Source organism: Saccostrea cucullata, unplaced genomic scaffold (assembly GCF_032062105.1).
Source record: "Saccostrea cucullata isolate Sc308-1 unplaced genomic scaffold, CSIRO_AGI_Scuc_v1 ctg5144, whole genome shotgun sequence".
Taxonomy (NCBI): Eukaryota; Metazoa; Mollusca; class Bivalvia; order Ostreida; family Ostreidae; genus Saccostrea; species Saccostrea cuccullata.
In genome coordinates this window covers 1-22,500 of record NW_026935328.1, presented here as the reverse complement: position 1 = coordinate 22,500, position 22,500 = coordinate 1, and the positions used below count along the sequence as shown (strand labels likewise).

Below are 22,500 nucleotides of genomic sequence, written 5' to 3'. Positions count from 1 at the left end.
GGTATATTTTTCCATTTATTCTCAAAATTTTTGTCTTGTCTACTTTAATTTTTAAGCCTCTATATTCAGCAATCTCTTGTTTTTCTTGAATGTTGTTGTGTTTTCTGGAAATAAGTGGAAGGTCGTCTGCATAATCCAGGTCTACTAGGTGGACAAAAATTTCCAATGTACGAGGGTTGTCCTTAAAGTTCGTGGACAAGCTAAGAATTAAATAAAAGTTGTGTCATTGATATTTATCATTTGCACATTTTTTATCCTTTACTAAATATGAATGGAAAAATGGAAAATTTTATTCATTTTCAAATGTTTAATTACAATTATGGCTTCACAATTACACTTGGAATGGAGACCCGGAGCACCGCAAAATTATAATTAAAAAGTTATTTATCACTTTATATATTCCATTTATATTTTATAAAATTCCGCGGAAATCTGGATGACTTTTACATAATGAGGTTGACAGCAGTTATAACGTCAAACCTGCAAAATTTGAACTTTCAAAGTTTCAAAATGGCTTAGTAATTTAGGTTTGAATAGATTAAGACAGGATCGGCATTGTTCAAAAAAGGGACGTTTTGGAATAGGTGGTGCAGAGAGCAGTGATAAAATTCTGCGTAGACATCGGAAAAACACATACAGAGACCCATAGATTCTGTAAACAATCGGAAAAACATAATAAAAGAAGCCGTTCATTAGTATTTAAGTGGAATATAATATTTTCGGAGTGATGGAACAGTCAACAGGATCACATGCGTGAAGGAAAACCATTATTCAGAGATTGCAGTGCTGTAAGTTATGAATTTCGTAACGTGACTTTGCCGTATTTCCGTAAATAAAATCGTTTTACGCGGACAGTGGTTGGATTATTTGCAGGCTATGAGACAAGAATTGTTAAGTATTATATACGTATGAAACCTGAATATTTTGTGCATATTTTTATGACTGGTTAAAGAGATATGATATGTCTTGAGTTAAACGGTGACTATGTTGAGAAAAGTGACGTATACTCATATTAAGGATTTAAATGTATAACAGGGCACTTCCGGTAAAAATGACGGCATTTAATATTTACCTAATATTATAGTATGTCATATATCAAAATTCCATTAAAAAAACAACTAACAGGTCAAAATTTGCATATGTGAACAATCAGCTTATATAAGGACGTTTAGGATTACATGTTGCATAAATAAATTATAACGTTGTCTCTTAACGCTATTTGTATTTGTACAGAATGTTTTTGAAGCATGCACCGAGTTTGGAGACAGTCACCTTCAGTCCTTCCCCGATATGCTGATTTTACCTGCATCTTTTATACACAAGGAGAAAGAAAGAATGGTAACTTCTTATTAACAAGAGTCCCAGGGGCCACATCGCTCACCTGAGCACTGTGGCTAGGAAAAAGTAGAAATTGGTTTATTATTGAAAAGTTTAAATCCAAAAGTAGTCCCATGACCAATCATGGCTTTGCTATTCTTGAGAAGAAGATTTTTAAAGAATTTTCCTATATATTTCTATGTAAAACTTTGGGTGGCCATTTTCGGCCCCGCCCTACCCCTGGGGGTCATGATTTGAACAAACTTTAATCTACACTACCGTAGGATGCTTGCATATAAATATGATCAATTATGGCTTTGTTATTCTTGAGAAGAAGATTTTTAAAGAATTTTCCTATATATTTCTATGTAAAATTTTGATCGACCATTGTGGCCCCGCCTACCCCCGGGGGTCATGATTTGAACAAACTTGAATCTACACTACCTGAGTATGCTTCCATATAAGTCTCATCCTTTCTGGCACAGTGGTTCTTGAGAAGAAGATTTTTAAAGAATTTTCCTATATATTTCTATGTAAAACTTTGGTCGGCCATTGTGGCCCCGCCCTACCCCCAGGGGTCATGATTTGAACAAACTTGAATCTACACTACCGTAGGATGCTTGCATATAAATATGATCAATTATAGGTTTGTTTTTCTTGAGAAGAAGATTTTTAAAGAATTTTCCTATATATTTCTATGTAAAAGTTTGGTCGGCCATTGTGGCCCTGCCCTACCCCCGGGTGTCATGATTTGAACAAACTTTAATCTACACTACCGTAGGATGCTTGCATATAAATATGATCAATTATGGCTTTGTTATTCTTGAGAAGAAGATTTTTAAAGAATTTTCCTATATATTTCTATGTAAAGCTTTCGTCGGCCATTGTGACCCCCCTACCCCCAGGGGTCATGATTTGAACAAATTTCAATTTACACTACCTGAGGATGCTTCCATATAAGTTTCATCCTTTCTGGCACAGTGGTTCTTGAGAAGAAGATTTTTAAATAATTTTCCTGTATATTTCTATGTAAAACTTTGGTCGGCCATTGTGGCCCCGCCCTACCCCCAGGGGTCATGATTTGAACAAACTTTAATCTACACTACCTGAGGATGCTTCCATATAAATATGATCAATTATAGGTTTGTTTTTCTTGAGAAGAAGATTTTTTAAGAATTTTCCTATTTATTTCTATGTAAAAGTTTGGTCGGCCATTGTGACCCCGCCCTACCCCCAGGGGTCATGATTTGAACAAACTTGAATCTACACTACCTGAGGATGCTTCCATATAAATATGATCAATTATAAGTTTGTTTTTCTTGAGAAGAAGATTTTTAAAGAATTTTCCTATATATTTCTATGTAAAACTTTGGTCGGCCATTGTGGCCCTGCCCTACCCCCGGGGGTCAAGGTTTGAAGAAACTTGAATCTACACTACCCGAGGATGCTTCCATATAAGTTTCATCCTTTCTGGCACAGTGGTTCTTGAGAAGAAGATTTTTAAAGAATTTTCCTATATATTTCTATGTAAAACTTTGGTCGGCCATTGTGGCTCCGCCCTACCCCCGGGGGTCATGATTTGAACAAACTTGAATCTACACTACCTGAGGATGCTTCCATATAAATATGATCAATTATGGCTTTCTTATTCTTGAGTAGAAGATTTTTAAAGAATTTTTCCTATATATTTCTATGTAAAACTTTGGTCGGCCATTGTGGCCCCGCCCTACCCCCGGGGGTCATGATTTGAACAAACTTGAATCTACACTACCTGAGGATGCTTCCATATTAGTTTCATCTTTCCTGGCACAGTGGTTCTTGAGAAGAAGATTTTTAAAACATGCCACCAAATTTTTATTAATTCCCAATTATCTCCCCTTAAATGAGGGCGTGGCCCTTCATTTGAACAATCTTGAATCCCTTTCACCCAAGGATGCTTTGTAACAAGTTTGGTTGAAATTGGCCCAGCGGTTCTTGAGAAGAAGTCGAAAATGTGAAAAGTTTACAGACAGACAGACAGACGGACTACAGACAAAATGTGATCAGAAAAGCTCACTTGAGCCTTCGGCTCAGGTGAGCTAAAAATGGTATCAATCAAATACATTTGAGAAAATAATCTGGTTCCACAATTGTTTTTCATGTTTTTCTTAGTTTTTATTTCTTTAAATCTTTCCAATATGTTATATCAATATTTTTTCTTTCCAATATTTTAGGTCAATGTCAAGGACCTATCTTCTGAAATGCTTAAACCAATGAAAGATTTTCGAAAATCACACGCAAAACATGCAATAAACCATTTGCAAAAGGTATGTAAAAAGCATTTTTTAAACTATTTATTATATAGTTATGATACTGTTAAAAATAACAAATACTGATTAAATTGAAGAAATTGCAATGCCAATAGGACAAAGATTTAAAGCGTAAATCGTATCTGAACAGTAACAGATTTACCAGAAAAAATACCTTTATTTGCAAATGAAGTTTTGAGTATGTATTATGGTGTCATTTTGTAAAAGGTGGTTGAAATCAGGAATTTTTCTTTTACTTTTTCTCATTGCCACCTTTTCCTTCACATTTAAGCGTAAATATTTTTATTGTCACAGAATCTTGAAAATAAATATGCAAAGACATACAGTACCTGGCCATAAGTCTGTCATAAAAATGGCTGCTGAAATATCAAAATTCAGGAAGCCATTTTTTTTTTCTTTAGCGCTGGTAAATAAATCGCTCTATGCAAGCTGCTGTTGAATAGTTCCTTTCTATAGAGTGTATACAATAATTCTATGACGTCATTTTATAAAAGTGACGCAATATCTGTCAAATATTTAGCAACTGACAAGATGGCTACTAAAGGTAAACAAATGTCTACCCCTATGAAAAATGCGATAATAACTATGTCTGAGAGTGGATACACCCAACAGGACATAGCAGCTATTCTTTCTGTGAGCCAGTCTGGGATTTCCAAGTTTCTCAAGCGATACAAGACGCGCGGATCCAGCGAAAATAAGCATCGAAGCGGTCGACCTAGAAAAACTGATGTCCGAGGAGATCGTAAGATACTTCGATGTGTGAAACTCAACAGACGGCAAACTTTGGGTGAAATAACTGATGAAGTGAACTCGAAGTTACCAAGTTCTATCTCTTCACGGACGGTAAGAAGACGTTTGCGATTTTTAAACTTTACAAGAAGGAAAACCAGGAAGACCCTTACAATTCGATCTGTAAACCGCACCCGCCGTGTAAATTGGTGTCGAGGGAAATTACATTGGACAGTGAATAATAATTGGAAAAAGGTGATTTTCAGCGACGAAACCCAGGTTGTGATTGACCAGAATAAGCGCGTTTACATCTGGAGAAGACCCGACGAAGTATGGCGACCAGAGTGTCTTGGCGTCCGTGGAAACGGAAAGTACTCGGCGATGTTTTGGGGGTGTATTACTCACGAAGGAATCGGAACATTTACAGAGGTAGATGGGAATATTAATTCCCAAAAATACATTAACATTTTGGATACAAATTTATGGCCAGTTATTTTGCGCCATTTCCCGAATGGTGACTATTTATTTCAGGATGATAATGCACCGGTCCACTCCTCTAACGCAACAAAATCATGGAAAACTGAAAACGATATTAAATGTCTTATTTGGCCATCACAATCTCCAGATATCAATGTAATTGAAAACGTGTGGAGAACCATAAAAATACGTCTTCAGAGACAGGTACACAATATTCATAATCGTGAAGACCTCATCTTGAAAGTAAAGGAAATATGGTGGTCCTTGCCTCAGCACTACATTCAGAGTCTGTATGCTTCAATTCCAAGGCGAATTCGACAAGTTATTAAATCTAAGGGTCATGCAACTAAATACTAGAGATAAAAAGGTAAGTGCTTAATATTTATAGAATTTTTTTTATTTTTGAATTTTGCGTTCACGTTGTTCACGTTACGTTACGTCAGCCATTTTATGACAGACTTATGGCCAGGTACTGTATGTCTGTTTCGTGCTTACGCTAGAATTTCCCAGTTGTCATGTTGTTTTATAATGCCAAGTTTTAATCACTGAAATTAAAACGTAATACATGTTTGGCTTTGAAAACTTATTCATTTTCTTATTTATTAGTTTTTTGCTACTGAGGAGGGAAAATCAAAATTGAAGATAAAGAAAAAAGTATTCAAAACCTGTGAAGAATACATTAATAAGTGCATAGAACTATGCTGGATGATGCGCATTCAAGATCCACCAATTTACATGGAAACAGAATACCCGACAAATTCAGATTTTGACTCAAACAAAATGCGATCGTACACGAAAGCGGGGAAATTCATATACTTTGTTGTATGGCCTACCTTCTTCCTGCACAAGGATGGTCCACTATTGGCAAAAGGGGTAGTGCAAGGGAGCAAAATAGAAATAAAAGATGGAAAAGAAACCAATGGCAACAAAGAATACAGTTCGTCAAGCTCTGACTCTGACGGTGATGAATTTACTGACGCCCGGTCAAGAACAGATTCACATGCAGCAGGAGATAATCCTAACGAAACCACCTCTCAGGTTGAAGTCAGAGATGTACCAGAACCAAATCAGCCAGAAAATAAAGAAATGCCACAAGAAGGAGACGGAACATCTAACAATGGCACAAATGACACACAAGGGGGACCAAATGGTACTCATGATACCCCAGAGGAGAAACCAAAAAACAGCGATGAAAAACCAGACCCAAATAACACCGACAGCAAACCAGTATAAGCAAATAATACTGACGACAAAGCAACTGAAACAAATAAAACAGACGTCAAAACAGAAGAAGCAAATAACGATAGGCATATCAACCAATCAAAACCGCCAGGAAGTGAAGCAAATGATCATAAGGAAGCAGATAATTTAGACGACACGAAGGGAGAAGAAAGCGGGGAAAGGGCTGATGAGCAGAAAGTCGACGACAAAAGTCAAAGTCAAGGAGAAGAAACAGATATATAGGTGACTTACTACGCGGACTTTATATCTTATGTCTGTGTACCTTATATCTAAAACAAATACTTTATTTACCAAAGAGTAGCTTGTATCTTCTTGATTTAATTTCGTTGTGAATTACTGTTAATTTGAAATTATTTGAAAAATGATTCCGAGACTGGTAACCAATAAATTATTTTATATAATTAATTGATAATCAACACGTTCTACTTAATTGTTTATTCGATATTTACTTTCGAGATTTGACTACCCAGTAATTCAGAATTATAATCGTGTATTTCGTTGTGAATTTAGCATATCATTCCTTGTCTGTTGATGGTTGTCTTACTTCTATATTGCAAGTCATTATTTTGCTTTTACAATATATAGAAAAATTCCAATGCGAAGGTTGTAATCGTAATATTTGAATACAATTTATTATCATTTATTATTAACATAACTCTCTGTATTGTAGAGAATATGATACTTTTGAAATAAAGAGACATTTGTATAGAATTAAATTTTGAAAATTTGGATACTGAAAAAGCTAAAAAGAAATTTCAGCAAATTTGATATCGCAAAAAAATTACTAGATCAAGCCAAGTGAGAACAGAAGACCTTTCAAAACATCATAAAACTTTATTGCATAATAATTTTTTTTTAAAAGGCCAACTTAAATATAGGTAGCTTCCTCTCCAATAACAATAATTCAATCTGAATTTACATCTTTTCTTTTCGAAATTATATTGTTTAAATACATTAAGTCTCAGACACTGCATACAATAAATTTCACACGGGGCCTCAGTTTTTAAGGTCTCACCCAAAGGACCGGCAGCGTTCACTTAAAAAAGACGAGCGTCTAGGGAAGGAACAGTTGCTACGTATTGTTTATCGACTTAGGTTGGTATTTGCCAAGATTTGAACTCAGTGCCTTCCGACCAGGGAGCAAGCGTTCTACCCTAGGCCCCTGATCCTACTCCTGGTATTCTCTAGGATCCATGTTAATACCAGGTGTTCACACATCTGTATTGTTTGTTGCAATGCCTGGGATCAATCACTGTGTTCTCTTAATCTTTTCATCTGTCTGAACGAGCATATTTATTCGGTTATCACCACCACCTTTCAACTGACAACTGAGAGACATGTAGTGTAAATACGGAGCCAAGTAATAATTTAAGGTATTCAATCCCTAATAGGAACAATTTCATAGAAATTGAATACATAACAGATGTGTAGGCATTGAATACTGTAAATCACTTTTTATTCGCGAGAACTTTATTTTCGCGTAATTACGCGAGACATTGAGCACGCGAAAATTTCATTCTCGCGTATAATAGTATTCCTTATGATTATATAGAGAAGTATTAACAATTCGTGAAAATTACGTCTCGCTGATAAAGTGTCAATGACTATCTCGCGAAAATAAGGTGTCGCGAAAATTTAATGATCTACAGTACTCAGTTTATTCAGACATACTTCCCATTTATTACTACATGTATTAGTATGCATAGTGGGATGTGTCCTAATTTATGACCCTGAATTTTGGTAAGAGTTATCTCCCCTATTTTTAATTAATAAAAAAAAATGAATTAAAAAAATTTTAGCTGGTAAAAAAATTGTTCTCAATTGTCATTCTATTTCTAATAATTCAGTGCATCTTTCCACCACAGGATTTATGGATATTCAAATTATTTGAATTTTTATTTTGAAAAAACGCTTTTTCCCATAGCCTTCAATGCAATCTTAATTAACTACTGCTTAATTAATGACATTTTTGAATCTTTCTCGCGGGCAATCCTTTTCCACTATAAAATGGTTTAATATGAAATCAGAGTATTATGTACTTGACGGACATTTAAGGTTAGAGAATTCTGTCCCATTAGGGATGGAAATCCTTAATACATGCATAAGTATATATTAACGATTGTGAAAAGGGAAATTAAAATGACAGGGAATTGAAAATCATTTAAACCTAATCCGAGATTTCTCTGACTCCAACCCCTGCTATTATATTGCGACTCCCCTGCACAAGTCACAATGTAAATTAAAGCAAGGGTTAGAGTTAGAGGAATCTCGGATTAATTTAAACAATACTCCAGTTCGTAAAAACAGGTTTTAACTAGATGCTGGCAGTTATACGCGCACTAAGGTGTTTGCCTCTAAATACAAACTCCTTCATATTGAGTTTTCGAGGAAAAAGTCAAAATAATTTGATAATTTACACATGTATTCGTCTTGAGCATAAAATTCTCAGGTGACCATAAGCATACATTGCCCTTAAGGGCTTCCATAAAATAAAAAAATGCGTGTAAACCAGTAAACAAAACTGCTCATCTCAATCAAACAAAGGCGCAATAATATTTTTAATTGGCCCTAAGTTTTAATGAGGAATTAAAATATTAATTTTTTTTTTACAATAGATATCAATTAATCAACGTTCGCGGGCATTATTTTCTCCTGTTCCGTCCGCGTAATCAAGTTCAAACCGAAAGTAGTATACACTTACAGTATAATACACACCGATTTTACCGCCTTGTAATGCCGAAGAGGAAATCTAATGAGGAGTGGGGAGATTCAGACAGGCCTAGGAAGAGGTTATCAAAAGGGTACGTAAATCATACATTGTTCTCATAATCTCTTTTCTAGAGAATAAGCAAATCATATAATGACATTCATGAAACAATTGTACTTTGTATTCTCCGATCTGATCAATACACACCAAGTGATGGTTATAAATTGCATGTATGCATATAGTTGGCAATTATGTTCTAATGAATAAAGGACTTTTATGTAACTATTGCACTATGTGCTAGTAACGTGCTAAACATTTTTAGCTCACCTCAACGAAGTTGGGGAGAGCTTATGTAATACCCTCAACGTCGGTGTCCCAGGTTAAGGTTTTTGAAGTTCATGAAAAGCCACCTATTTACAAAAATCTTAATATCAGGTGACTGTTTTGGCCAAAACATATGCCTGGTCGGAATTGAGTTTGTTTTTAAGGACATGATTGTGCCCACTAATCGGACATGGTGAATGGGAGCCTTAAGCTTGTAGTGCATCTTGTCAGACGAAAACAATTTTTCAGGAAATGATTTTGCTACAACCATCACAATTGTTCTTTAAAGAGGACACCAACATGTTTGTATTAATATCGCTATTAATCAAATCTCCACAGTCAGTGTGCCGACTCCATCCGGGTATCACGACTGGTTTAGGCGACGCGCATGCTGGGGATGATGCATGCTAGTATTTTCCTCCAATTTTTCTACTAATAAATTCTGTACACTCGGTTGTTTCGGCCTAAAGCAACTTTCCATACATCATAAAATATACTTTTGAAAAGTTATTCAACAGTCTACAGTCATTTGCCTCGTGCCGAGCCAAACAATTTTTTTCTGTACACTTGATGGTAGTTTAATTTTTTTGACAAAAAGCAGTGTCGGTGATATTGCTTTGAGACACAGGAAACTTCCTTAGTACCTTTATTAATTGTTCTATTGTTACAAGGCGCAGAGGTTGGTATCCATCTTGGATGTTCATTTTAACAGGGATGCCCCAATCTTAAGCATTTTCTGTACTTCGGACCCCCTTATTTCACACCATTTGCAAAGGCTTACACAGTTTCCGGTCTTTTTTTGATAATTTTCTATCTGACTTTAGCTGTCTACGTCGGGCGATAATTTGTTTCGTGGCGGGTAGTACCTTTTTAGACTTTTCCAAAGCTCCACTCAGTCGCTTTTATCAGACGACCATGTATAATAACAAGCACCCACACATGACGTTTAAATATGACGCCACAGACACCATGCTTACATATGACATGTAAAGGGGATTCTCCTTATCTACATGTAGATTCTATTTTTTGTAATATATGTTGGCTTCATGATGAAGCATTCAATAATTTCAAATGCTAAAGAAAAGTTACACAATTCTCCTCAGAGAAGATATGATGCTTGCATTGTGAATTTGTCTACGTAAACCGTTTCTTATCGTGTAAATAATGTGTAATACTATGAAATAATAAGGAAAATAAATCTTACCTTAGTATTTGGTCATATAACCTTTTGATCTTATCATTTTTAGCCTCAGAGAAGGCAAGGATCTGTAGAGGCTCCGTATGTAAGCTACAGGCTCCAAGCCAGTAACGTTGTTTATGTTTTAAAACATGCGTTTCGGTTTAGTTTATTTTCAAGAGAAACCAAATACATGTATATTCAATAATGTTTGCATCAGATGACTGTGCTGGCCAAATCATAACTGGAATTGAATTTCTTTGCTTATATGCTTGAACAATATTTGGCCACGGTGAACCGGAGCGTTGTCATCTTGAAAAACGTAATCGTTATAAAGGGAAATATTTTGCTACAACCGGCCACAATTGTTCTTAAAGGATGTCAATATATTTGTTTGCATTAATGTTGTCATTAACCACAGTCAGTGTACCAATTCCTTCCCAGGTGATGCATCCCCACAACATTAAACTCAAGACAGGTTTCGGCAGTTGATGCATACTAGTACTCTTCAACTGCCTTTCTCCAAATATGCACTGTTTGGCCTAAAACAACTTTGCATTCGACAAAAAATATGAATTTTGACCAACAGTCCACAGTTGTTTGCCTCTCGTCCATGCCACACGGTTTTTAGCTCTACTGGTCAGAGACCAGAAGAGCTTATGCGATAGTAATGCGTCCGGCGTCCGTCCGTCCGTCCGTCTGTCTGTAAACAATTTTTCAAAATGCTACTCCTCCTACAGTTTTGGTCTAATTTCAGTATAATTTGGCACACAAGTAGACTACACTAAGATACATAATTCTGTGTATCGGTTTTTGATTTCGATGAACGGTGTTGCCGTGGTTACTAAAAATAGAAATTTCTGTGAAATTCTTTCAAAATGCTACTCCTCCTACAGTTTTGGTCTGATTTCAGTATAACTTGGCACACAAGTAGACTACACTAAGATACATAATTCTGTATATCGGTTTTTGATTTTGATGAACGGTGTTGCCGTGGTTACTAAAAATAGAAATTTCTGTGAAATTCTTTCAAAATGCTACTCCTCCTACAGTTTTGGTCTGATTTCAGTATAACTTGGCACACAAGTAGAATACACTAAGATACATAATTCTGTGTATCGGTTTTTGATTTCGATGAAAGGTGTTGCCGTGGTTACTAAAAATAGAAATTTCTGTGAAATTCTTTCAAAATGCTACTCTTCCTACAGTTTTGATTTGATTTTAGTATAACTTGGCACACAAGTAGAATACACTAAGATACCTAATTCTCTTTATCGGTTTTTGATTTTGATGAACGGTGTTGCCGTGGTTACTAAAAATAGAAAGAACTTTATTCGGTAATAACCAATATTTGCCCCCCAAATCAAACTTTGATGGAGATATATTTAATTAAGTTCTTAAACAGGGGAGTATATGCTGACTTCAAAACACTGAATATTTTCATAAGTAATGACGCCATATGTACGTAATGACGTCACAAACATGACGTAAATTTCAGTTTTTTATGAATTTTACAGAAAAATGTACATATTTCGTCGATATTTTGAGTAAAAGTCACCGAGCGCATGTGTGTTCAGGATCAATATTTTGATAGAATGTGTAGAATGATAATATCAATGAAATATGTAAATATTGTTCCTGAACAAACTTGCGCTCTATAAATTTAAAAGCTAAAATTGTTGAAATTTTGTCCATTTTGTCCTCTTTCTGAAAAAGGATATAAAATCGGACTAGTTTGTGACGTCATAAAAGCAAAAATTGTGAATACACTGCTTTGACACTATAATATTTTGTGTTAATTTATATTTCTCATACAATATATTGAATTCAGCACATTTCAGGAAGTTTTCAAAATTTGACTTTTGTGGGGGCAAATATATGCAATATACCGCATATAGTTCTTTCTGTGAAATTCTTTCAAAATGCTACTCCTCCTACAGTTTTGGTCTGATTTCAGTATAACTTGGCACACAAGTAGACTACACTAAGATACATAAATCTGTGTATTGGTTTTTGATTTTGATGAACGGTGTTGCCGTGGTTACTAAAAATAGAAATATCTGTAAAATTGTTTCAAAATGCTACTCCTCCTACAGTTTTGGTCTGATTTCAATATAACTTGGCACACAAGTAGACTACACTAAGAACATAAAGAGACTTTATCAACAATCATTATTCTATTTATTGCTGTTGTAAAGTTTCAAATCCCAGCTGCTTAAGTACTCTTCCTTTGCTATAAGTTCAAACCAGTAGAGCTCCAGTCTCGACAGAGACTTCTGGTTTCTGTTTTTATCTCTTATCCGAATTTTCTTCCTGCACACACGTCGGTTGTTATTATTTTTAGACAAATACACAATGAATTGATCTTTTAGACACAGCGAACATCCTACCTTGGTTGAACTGTCCTGTTATATCCTTTAATAGAGTGGTACTGTAGGATTAGCCTTTACAAGCCTCAGAAGATAGCGTTCGCCTCGAACGTCAATTTTTCTGAGACCCCCTTTTTTAACCATTTTCTGTGCTTCTCCTCATTATACAACAGCATAACCAGTCCCCAGTCTACTTTCAATAATCTTGCAGTTTCAGAACAATAATTTCCTGTCTTTCTGTAGCTGTCTTCGATAACTTGTTTCACAGCGGGTAATAAATGTTTAGACTTTCCCATTGATGCATCCAGGCACTTGTATCAGGCGACCATTTGACAAATACCCACATATGACGTCAAATATGACGACGAACGACACCATGCTTACGTATGACATGCAAAGGGGATTCCCATTATCTGTATGTAGAATCTACTAAAGGAAAAATACACCGCTTTGTGAATTTACAGAATCAGATCCGTCATTTTGTTTATAAACTTTTGGCAGTTGGCTGTAGTTTCGCAGAATTTACTATGCAACATTAATGTTAGCCATTTGGTGTCGGTGCCATTTTCCAAATATGTGAACGTCGAAGACATTATTGAAGATTCCTAGTCAAATGATCCAGTAGCATTTTTTTCTTTTGTTTTTGTTTTGTTTTTCCTTTTTTTTTTTTTTGCTATATTTTTAAAAAATATTATTGTTGTTTCAGCACAACTGTAGAGGATGCACTGATCAATATAGAGGAACAGGTAAAAGTGGTCAGACAAGAAATTCAAAATCAAGAAAGCATCCAGGGTCTACACGAAACCATTGATCAACTGCAGAGAAAACTGGAAGCAGAAAGAAGTGCTAAATCAGAGGCGCTTAAGGCTAAAGAAGAGGCTTTAAATCGGTTAATATGATAAGATGAATTTTCAGGAAAAAAACATAATTTCAATAAAATGACTGTTTTAATGTTTAATGAAAAAAAAATGTTTATTTTACAGATTGAGCTCTGTAGCTGCAAATCGACTTCGAGATAATAACCCTGGTATTACTGACCTCAGTGATCCAAATCGACCGATCAAATTAGGAGAAAAAGCGTCTGAAATTTACGACAATGAGTGGACAAATGCTTTAGAAAATCTAGAAGAGTTACGAAAGGCAAATGAAACTGCTTACGATGAAGAGAAAGAAGAGAAAGACGTCGTGTTACTTCTGAGTATTCTAACAGTAGGCACATTCTCACCTCATTAGAAGTAGAATTCTTGTTCCTTTGTAATATGTGTTTCAATTCTATTTTTCATTGAGATATTTTTGTGTATCATTTTTTGCAGGACATATTTCAGATGTGTAAAGCCGATGCCTTGGAACATATTGAGAACATTTCTCGAGTGCTTCTCACGCCATCTTTTGTGAAAATTAAAGTATATTTTAATCTTTTTTACGATAAGAACATATGATTTTTAATTTCAATTTAAAGTCGCTTTGGGGGAAAATGAAACTATAATGAATACACTTTTAAAGTAAGTCAAGTTTAGGGATGTTTCGGATTAATATTAAACAAGTACAATTTTGGATAAAAGATAAATTCCTTTGATTTAGTCGGAAAATTTAAATATGTACATATAAATGGGCTGAATTAAATTGGGTTTTATTAACACTTCATAAGATTTTTTATGTATTTGTTTTTTTTTTCAAACTTATTGCAGCACAAACCAAAAGTTCCCTTGGCGTTTTTGAAAGAAATCAAAGATTTTCGAAAACAGCATTGCACAGAATCGATTCTTCAAAGCTTAACGGAGGTAAAATATTTTTTTAAGTTAAAACAAACACAGATCCATTCTTTGTATTAAATCGACAGTATATAAACATGTATCAAATATTCATAAGATGTTTAGTGATCATATTTGACTGAGAACCATTAAAAGAATGTGTATTCATAGATAAACTCTCTGTTTCGGTTTCAGCACTATGTGGAAAAGCTCCCAGAACAAAATCCAGAACAGCTAACTCCAGAGGTGATTAAAGCGTGCCAGGAGTATATCCACAAATGTGTAGAACTGTCTTGGTTGATGTCAATACAAGATCCGCCTATGTGTTTAGAGTGGCAATTCAAGGGTGGCGATTTCAGATCGGATACAATGCGATCTTTTACAAAGAGCGGAGATAAAGTCCAGTTCGTCGTGTGGCCCGCGATGTATCTTCATGATGGCGGACCTTTGGTTACCAAAGCAATCGTTCAAGGCATGAAAATGGGAAAGAAGAAAAGACAAAAAAATTAGTTTTATTGAATCTGAAGGCATCGAAAGAAATTAATATAAGATTTTCATCGCAACAAGTTATTTGTGTTAAAACTTATATATTTTTCATATAGAACTCATGAAAGTTTTAATGGAATAAGGTACTGTTAGATTGTAATAATATAGTTTTAATCAAATTAATTATGTTTAAGAAGTTATTAAATTAATTTTACTGATACTCGACTCCATTTCTTTTTTTTTTTTTAGAACTTTAAGTACTAGCATGCAGTCCTCTTGATAATGTAATTATGATGCAAACTCTTAATTATAACAGTTGAAACTGAGACAAGGAAAGTCAACAAATGGAGAATTAGAAATGTTACTTCTATTTCTTGATATATTGGCATTATTATCATGAAAATTGTACCTCTACCAAAATTGTAAAACTCGTGACTTCAAGGTTAAGAGTTCTAGTGATAGGCATGGCTCAATAGTTTAGAAATTATAATCCTAAAGAGTTTTCTTCAATTCCCTTAAAAAATGTATCAGCCAATATTAAGAGCATAGGAATGATGAGAGATGCACCTCCTCAAATATAATTTTGAAATTTCGAGGCCCATGGATGAAGGGTTTGAACCCCTATTGGTCAAAAAGTGAAGAAATTGGTTGATTCTTTGCAAACCTTCTTTCTCCGCTAAAGGAAACTGAGTGAATGGTTATGGTAAGCAAGTCTATGTTCCAATATTATTGTTTATTAAATACATGGCCCCTGACTCTTGGCTCTGGAATAAAGGTGGGGTTCTATTGATCATGTAAACAAAAAATTCATGTAATATGCGTGAAATCTTATTAAGCAGAAAACAAATGCATAGATAGATATGATAAGCAAGACTGCCTCATCCCAATATTTGAACTTAGGGCAGTACTCTATTAATCACATAGCGAAAATGCACAATTTATTACATTAAGCGATTTCTCTCTCCTGGGTGCTTAGCAGACTAAGTGCTTGGTTATGATGAGCAAAAGTACTTCTTCCAAAATATAAGATTCCAAGTTCCATTATCAGAGATTCTGGAATTAGGGTGGAGGTGGTTATTGTTCATATAAAGAAAATACGTTGCTTTTTAGAACTATTTTCTCATCTCAAATGTATTTTGCAGTGAATATTTATGATGAGCAGTAGTTGTTGATTCATTGCGCTGGATAAGGGTTATATAAATGGTGTGGGGCTCCATGATGATCAAGTATGATAAAGGAGGTGCCCAATATAAATAATACAGAAAATGAGATCCTGATACCACCAGCCATAGATGCATTGGACATTAATACAATTCCACCCAGTGTAGAAGAGGTGAAAAAGGCTATCGGGAATTTTAAAAAAGGAAAGGCTACTCGTATCTATCAGATAAATGCAGAGCTTTTCAAGCCCGAAGAATACTGGACACCTACCTTGTTGACAAATATTCTACAGAAGATATCGGAATCAGAAGAGACACATACTTTCTGGAGAACTGGTCTTATAGTAAAACTGCCAAAAAGGAGTCCTTTCATACTGTAAGAGGGATAATGTGCAAGAACATGTTCTACGTATGAACAATTTCTAAAACGAGGTAAATTATTGACAAGCAAGTTGATGAAACAAGAATATCAGCAGTCTCGTTTAAGTCATCATTTCGTAAGTTCTATGGTTAATACAATGACCTTGTCAGCAAATACAATTATATCATTGAGTCAAATGCTGACTGACGTTTTTCATACTAATTGTTAGTCCATTATTTATACACTGAATTGACGACGGATTTTTCCGTTATTTCCGGATCATGACAAGGAGCAAACGGCGGGTGTGACCGGTCAGCAGGGAATGCTCACTCCTCCATGGCACATGATCCCACCTCTGATACTTTGGAGGTTCGTGTTTGCTCTGCTCCTATTTTGTATTGTTTTATGGACTTTGATATTGAATACTTTTCGTTATCTTCATATCCTTCCTTGCTCTCGGGATTCATGAAAGTGCTAAGCAGAGTGATACTGAACAGAATCAGAGACAAATCCTCCACTATGGAAATAACAAGCAGGTTTTAAAAAGGGAGGATAGGACGTCTCTTAGAGGGCATCACTAAAATACGCGGCATTTTTCAAAAAAAAGACTAATATTGTTTTCTTTTCAATGTCCATCAAATTGTGTTAATAAAATTAACCAGCATATTCAATGTATATGAAAAAATTTGTTGTAATTCAATATTCATTACAAAAGTTTTTACACGATCATAAAAGGGTATCATAAATTCTGGAATACCCTGAATATAGCGACGGTCAGTAATGTTATCATACTAAAAATACTAAGAAAATATTAAGGTACTCCGATCCTCAGTCAGAAAGGATAACTCTTAAATTTAAAGTTTTAATTCAAAAAGTCTCTAAATAAAGCTTGAAAATGAAATATTTTCATGCAACAACTTTCATTTGATACCTCTCAGTGTGCTTCAAGATTCTTTGAAGTTCCCAGAAAGCTCTTATAAAAAATCGAAAATTTTATCCCATAAAAGTATCTTAAAGTTACATATTTAAAGAAATTAAGGTTTTTTTGAACTATCCAAAGATATCAATGTTTATTATCATGATACTAGCATTAAATTAGAAGTGATTTATGGTGTTTTGCATTGATAGGAAAATCTTTATACGCTATACATTGTAAAATGAGCTAAGTAAATACCGATAGAAGAAACTTAAGTGCCTTATCTGTATAAAAATTGGGCAATTTCTTCAAACAGACTTGATACCTATGCCTTTTATTTCTGAAATATGTTTTTATTCGCATCCTTAAAAATTATTTGAGATTTACTCATTTCCCCTATATAATATGATTAACTTTATTTAAAGATGGAGTTTGAAGAGTTGTCGTGGGTAAAAACACAATACTTTGAGAATTCAGAGACATTTTTGTGAGAATTTTCATTTAGTTAATAACCTGATTTTCAGAATCTGAAGATCGGAGTACCTTAACTTCAAGCCTGTGCCCAAGCATTAATGAAGGATATAAGTAATGTATGATATTAGTATTTTTTGTCGTTCTGGGTGTTTTGAGTGTTTGAAGCATTTTCCCCATAGCTGTCGGGTTTATTGATTGTTCTGAATGATTTCTACACTCGGATTTCAGTCAAAGATTTATTTTTGATAATTTATGAAAAAAGTCATATTTCAGATTGATATTTTGGTGTGGTTTTTTCTTGTATAAATAAGGTTGTTTCAAACAAAAAATGGAATAAAATGTTCGTTATTCGACCATGATTTAAATGTTTATGGATATAGCCTTATATCGACCGCTACCTTTCTAATCACCGTAGCCGAGATAAAAATAGAACAAAAATCCGTCGCTCATAAAAGAAAAGGAAACAAGTTAACTTCCTGAGGATGGAAAAGTCTGGGAAGAGAGGGTTTTTCAGAAGAAGCCATTCCCTTCCGAGCACTAAAGTGAAGAAAGGCCAGCGCCGACAGCAGCCTATTGAAGAAAGGTAAACACAAAGATAATGCATTTGATACATTTATTACTATTTATTATCAAAACGAAAGTAGAATTCGTCTTGTTATATATACTTTAGTTTATTTATTATTTTCCCATATTTTTGGTCAGAAACATTTACCTATGCTAGAAAAAAAATGACTATGAATATTTTATCTGTATATATAGAACATTTCATTAATGAGCGATGTTTACAAAGTGTATCATCATCTCAATATCTGGCCGGGATCCTGGATCCTGGGTCCACTAGTGGTCGTGAGACCAGAGCGACTCATGGACTCAGGAACCCTGTCATCATGAGGATGATCCCTTTGTAGACATTGTATGTAGCCAGTTTACAACAATTCCGGTTGCCGCATCTTACATGTCGTGATGTCTGTCATAGGCGTAGTCACAGGGGGGGCAGCGGGGGCACTAGCCCCCCCACTTTCAGATGTGGGGGGGCAAGAGTATGTCTGTGCCCCCCCACTTTTTAAAAGAAGAACAAAATCACAGCTATTTTCCCCAACATTACCTTTACTATTGGAAATATTCATTGAATGGATTTCAAAATAACTTGCCTTTGAAAAAGTTGGCCTCTACCCCCCCCCCCCCCCCCACGAAATAGGTTTTTCGAGTTTGGGGAACTTTCCCTTTTTTTTTTTTTTTTTTTTTTTTTTTTTTTTTTTTTTTTTTTGTTGTCAAAGAATTTCTGGAGTTGAGCCCCCCACTTTTAAGTTTGGTTTTTTTTTTCAAAGAATTTGTGGAGTTGAGCCCCCCCACTTTTAAGTTTGTGACTACGCCGCTGTCTGTTGAATGGCGTGGACACCTAGAGAAAAATTTTACATTTGTAAATCTAGAGTCACGTTCTTAAGTAGTAAAAAACCCCAAAATTATTAATTTTTACAAACCTATTAAAAAACCCTCACAGAAACCACTCTGATCGCAAAAATGCTATTTATTGCTTACCTGCTTGGAATATCAAGCATCGTATAATGCTCTAAGAATTAATTAAAAGATTAAGAAAATTTTAAATGAAGAGAGTCTTTTTTTTTTTACATGCAGTCAGGATGAAGCTAACCCAGAGGAGGTACATGAAGTATTACGTAATATCAAAATTTTGGCCATCAGTGCTAAGAAGTATTTTAAAAAGAGGGGAGTCTACCGCTATTACTGCGAGGAATTGATTGACAGGTGGATTCCAGACCTTAAAAGGGTTGGTTTGCAATTTATTCACACATATAAAAAGAGATAAAAATACAAAATCTTTCAAGGACTCTTTTTCAGTTAACAAATACGTAATTACTAATTAAACTATTGTTCATTAACACGGGCCTTGTGTTGTAGCTGTTACGAATTTCCTCAAGGGAGGAAAGAAGGAACAAGGAAAAGGCAGAAGCTGAAGAGGAAAATTTCCGTCAAGAGACAAACAGAGAGTTCCGAAGTTTTAGCAAGGAATATAATAGGTCAGTAATATCTAGATGACAGTTTTTCTTAACAAATAATAAATATACAATTACATAAGAGGCGAAAATTGCATTAAACCAACTATAAATGGGAGTAGCAAAAAAGACTTGCGGTGATTTTTTTTTTCTAAAAATAGAGGAACATTTCTTTTGATAAAAGTCTTCTATAAAACAATGTGGATTTTGGAAACATTTTTGTGATTTTAAAACTAACTAATCAAACTAACTAGGAAGAAAAAGGTGTCTGATGAAGCTTCAAATTGGAAACAAAAGTATGAAGAGGAACTGGCTGAGCAGAAGAGAAAGTACGAAGAGGAAATATCTAAACTGAAGAAGGAGCATGAAGAAGCAATGAAAAGGTTACTAATGAAATAAATAAATTTGTATACAGTATATAGGGTAGAAATAATCAAAACAGGTTGGGAACACATCCCCTTTAGCGAGATCATCTCTAAAGCGCGATTATCCCTCTGTAGCGGGAGAAAATACATCTCGGAAAACCGAGATTTGTACACTGATTCAAACTGTAATCGTGTTAACTTCTGAAAAAGGAAAATCCGGGAGTATGTTAACCCATTCGGTAAATATTTATTGTCTCATCTCAATAAATTTGCTTCAAAATATTGCCTCTATTGCTGCAATTCATGGAAATTAGAATAAGTTTATGAACAATAGCGTAGCCTTCCTACGGAGGACCACATGTGATAATTATCAGTAAAACTAAACTTACTTTGGGTATACGGTTATTGTAATTGCATGTTTACCTTTTTTTTAATACGCCTGCTTGAAAAGCGGGAGTATATACAGCAGGACATAGTGATGGGGTGTCCGACTTTCCAAACGGCATGACGATCTCGAGACGAAGTCTGTTTGGTGACCTATAAATTCTCAAATCGCCTGATTGACTGATATAAAGTCCCACCTTCTTACTGTAAGAAGCGCACTCATTGGTTCTTTGCTACACTCGTCAGAGTTTCCAGGATCTTCTAACAGATACATGTATATTATTTTTTTCTGTATATTTTACCCGTGAAATAATACGTTCAGTGTCAGTTTTAAATTCTAGTCCTACGTAAATTACCGGTAATCAACCCTAAAAATTATTTTATCCTATACTATTGCACTTTCATATTGGAAACGTGATATTTTAGACGGCTAGAGATGGTACATTAGATGGACGGATAGGTGGGGGAGGGGTACTATAAACAAATAAAGTAGGTAGGTTGTGCATGGTAAAAGCTATCGACATAACCATTTTTAAATCTTTACCATTTTAATTGAAAGTCTTATCGGTGATCAACTAAGACTCGATCTTCTAATAAGGAAGCTATTAAAGGTGACAATAGCCTCTCTTATTAACTAAATAAAACAATTACAAGGTATAATAAAAAGTAAAATTCGAAGTATTCCATGCAATGTTCGTAGATATTCTTTCAAAATAAAGAATGTCTTTACCAGTATTCACCTGCCGCCAAAATACGGCTGAAATTTTGCCGACTCGGCATTTAACAATAACAATCAACACTTTTAGCTGTTTTTTTATTTATTTGATTTTTGGGGGCAGATTTTTCAGAAGCCCCCCCTTTTTTTAAATATAAAAATGCCACCTGGTCTGTGTGCTTTCATGTAGCCTTCTTTAATTATAATTAACAACACGTAAGTAGCAGCAATTTCAACAATGCAATTTCGCATTTTCGTTTAGTTATTAAATTTAATTCAAGGTAAATGTTTACACTTTCAACAGGCAAGTTTCTGTGTTAATGAAAAGAAGGGTAAGTGGTAACTGAAAAAAAGTTCGAAGCTGACCCCCCCCCCCCCCCCCAACCCCCCCCCCCCCACCCCTCTACCCGCATGAAATAGTATTTTCAGGTTTGGACAATGGTCAAATTCTCCTCTTTTTGTCAAGTTTTTTTCAGGTTGATTTTTTTTTTCTTTGAATTAGCCATCCCCCCTTTCCAATTTGCTTCCAACGCCGCTGAATCATGCTTTCCTGAATTAACAAGTTTACCATGCATCAACATTTGTACTAAGTCAATATCGGTTAGACTCAATATACGGTAAACCTTTTTTTATTAATTTGTTTTCAATATGAATGGTTTACCCATATTCTATACACATCTCAGTTTATACTTGCTTTTTAATCATGACTTTTCCACAAACGTTACAATCCTGTTGCGCTTCCGTACTTCTTCGCGTCAACCAAAGATCAAATATTTAAGCAAATATCATGGGTTTCTAAAGAATATTATTTTTAACTTTTGTACAAGAATGGAAAGCTAAGACCCTAAAGAGTATAATTTGGATATCTATACATATTTTATATGCTTCAAAAACATATATGAATGTAAATCTTGAAACCTTCGCTAAAAAGGCACGATTTACACGTGGATTTAGCATCTTATTCTCACACGCAGCAGTGATTGTCTTAAATTTCTGGCCAATTTTGTCAGTTTTTTGTAGGAAATTCACGCTTCAATGCAGCTTTCTCCCGGATTTTCAATACGCACGAGATTTTTGATTATTTTATAACGAAAACAACAAAATTCCTGTTTATGGTAATGTTTTTTTTTCCGCTAAAGAGGGATAATCACGCTTTAGCGAGATGATCTCGCTAAAGGGGATGTGTTCCCAACCTGTTAAAAAATATTTGTAATCAAATTTTTCA

The 22,500-nt window shown here is 34.8% G+C and overlaps 3 protein-coding genes across 3 annotated transcripts in view; all 3 read left to right on the top strand.

The window, feature by feature from the left end:
• The window catches only part of LOC134242486 (uncharacterized), a 10,529-nt gene extending 3,829 nt beyond the window's left edge, over window positions 1-6,700 (top strand). The window contains exons 2-4 of the mRNA XM_062724575.1: window positions 1,234-1,338; window positions 3,531-3,623; window positions 5,439-6,700. Coding sequence (XP_062580559.1) covers window positions 1,291-1,338; window positions 3,531-3,623; window positions 5,439-6,065 — 768 coding nt within the window. The 5' untranslated portion in view covers window positions 1,234-1,290 and the 3' untranslated portion in view covers window positions 6,066-6,700. The remainder of the gene's footprint in view (window positions 1-1,233; window positions 1,339-3,530; window positions 3,624-5,438) is intronic.
• Window positions 6,701-8,572: 1,872 nt separating this feature from the next.
• Window positions 8,573-15,047, top strand: LOC134242488 (uncharacterized). Its single transcript, XM_062724577.1, has 6 exons — window positions 8,573-8,875; window positions 13,358-13,540; window positions 13,635-13,860; window positions 13,965-14,054; window positions 14,340-14,432; window positions 14,598-15,047. The coding sequence occupies exons 1-6, from the start codon at window positions 8,808-8,810 to the stop codon at window positions 14,910-14,912; spliced, it is 975 nt and encodes a 324-aa protein (XP_062580561.1). The 5' UTR covers window positions 8,573-8,807; the 3' UTR covers window positions 14,913-15,047.
• Window positions 15,048-18,187: 3,140 nt separating this feature from the next.
• LOC134242490 (uncharacterized) lies at window positions 18,188-20,210 on the top strand. Its single transcript, XM_062724579.1, has 4 exons — window positions 18,188-18,382; window positions 19,435-19,585; window positions 19,717-19,835; window positions 20,066-20,210. Exons 1-4 carry the CDS (start codon window positions 18,282-18,284, stop codon window positions 20,208-20,210), a joined length of 516 nt encoding a protein of 171 aa, XP_062580563.1. The 5' UTR covers window positions 18,188-18,281.
• Window positions 20,211-22,500: the final 2,290 nt, after the last annotated feature.

Bases quoted from the DNA above. Each gene is read 5' to 3' on its own strand.
- LOC134242490 (XM_062724579.1), top strand. From the start codon at position 18,282: ATGGAAAAGTCTGGGAAGAGAGGGTTTTTCAGAAGAAGCCATTCCCTT. The intron at 18,383-19,434 runs GTAAACACAAAG...TTTTACATGCAG, and splicing joins CAGCAGCCTATTGAAGAAAG to TCAGGATGAAGCTAACCCAG. The intron at 19,586-19,716 runs GTTGGTTTGCAA...CTTGTGTTGTAG, and splicing joins GGATTCCAGACCTTAAAAGG to CTGTTACGAATTTCCTCAAG.
- LOC134242488 (XM_062724577.1), top strand. From the start codon at position 8,808: ATGCCGAAGAGGAAATCTAATGAGGAGTGGGGAGATTCAGACAGGCCT. The intron at 8,876-13,357 runs GTACGTAAATCA...TTGTTGTTTCAG, and splicing joins AGGAAGAGGTTATCAAAAGG to CACAACTGTAGAGGATGCAC. The intron at 13,541-13,634 runs GTTAATATGATA...TTTATTTTACAG, and splicing joins AAAGAAGAGGCTTTAAATCG to ATTGAGCTCTGTAGCTGCAA.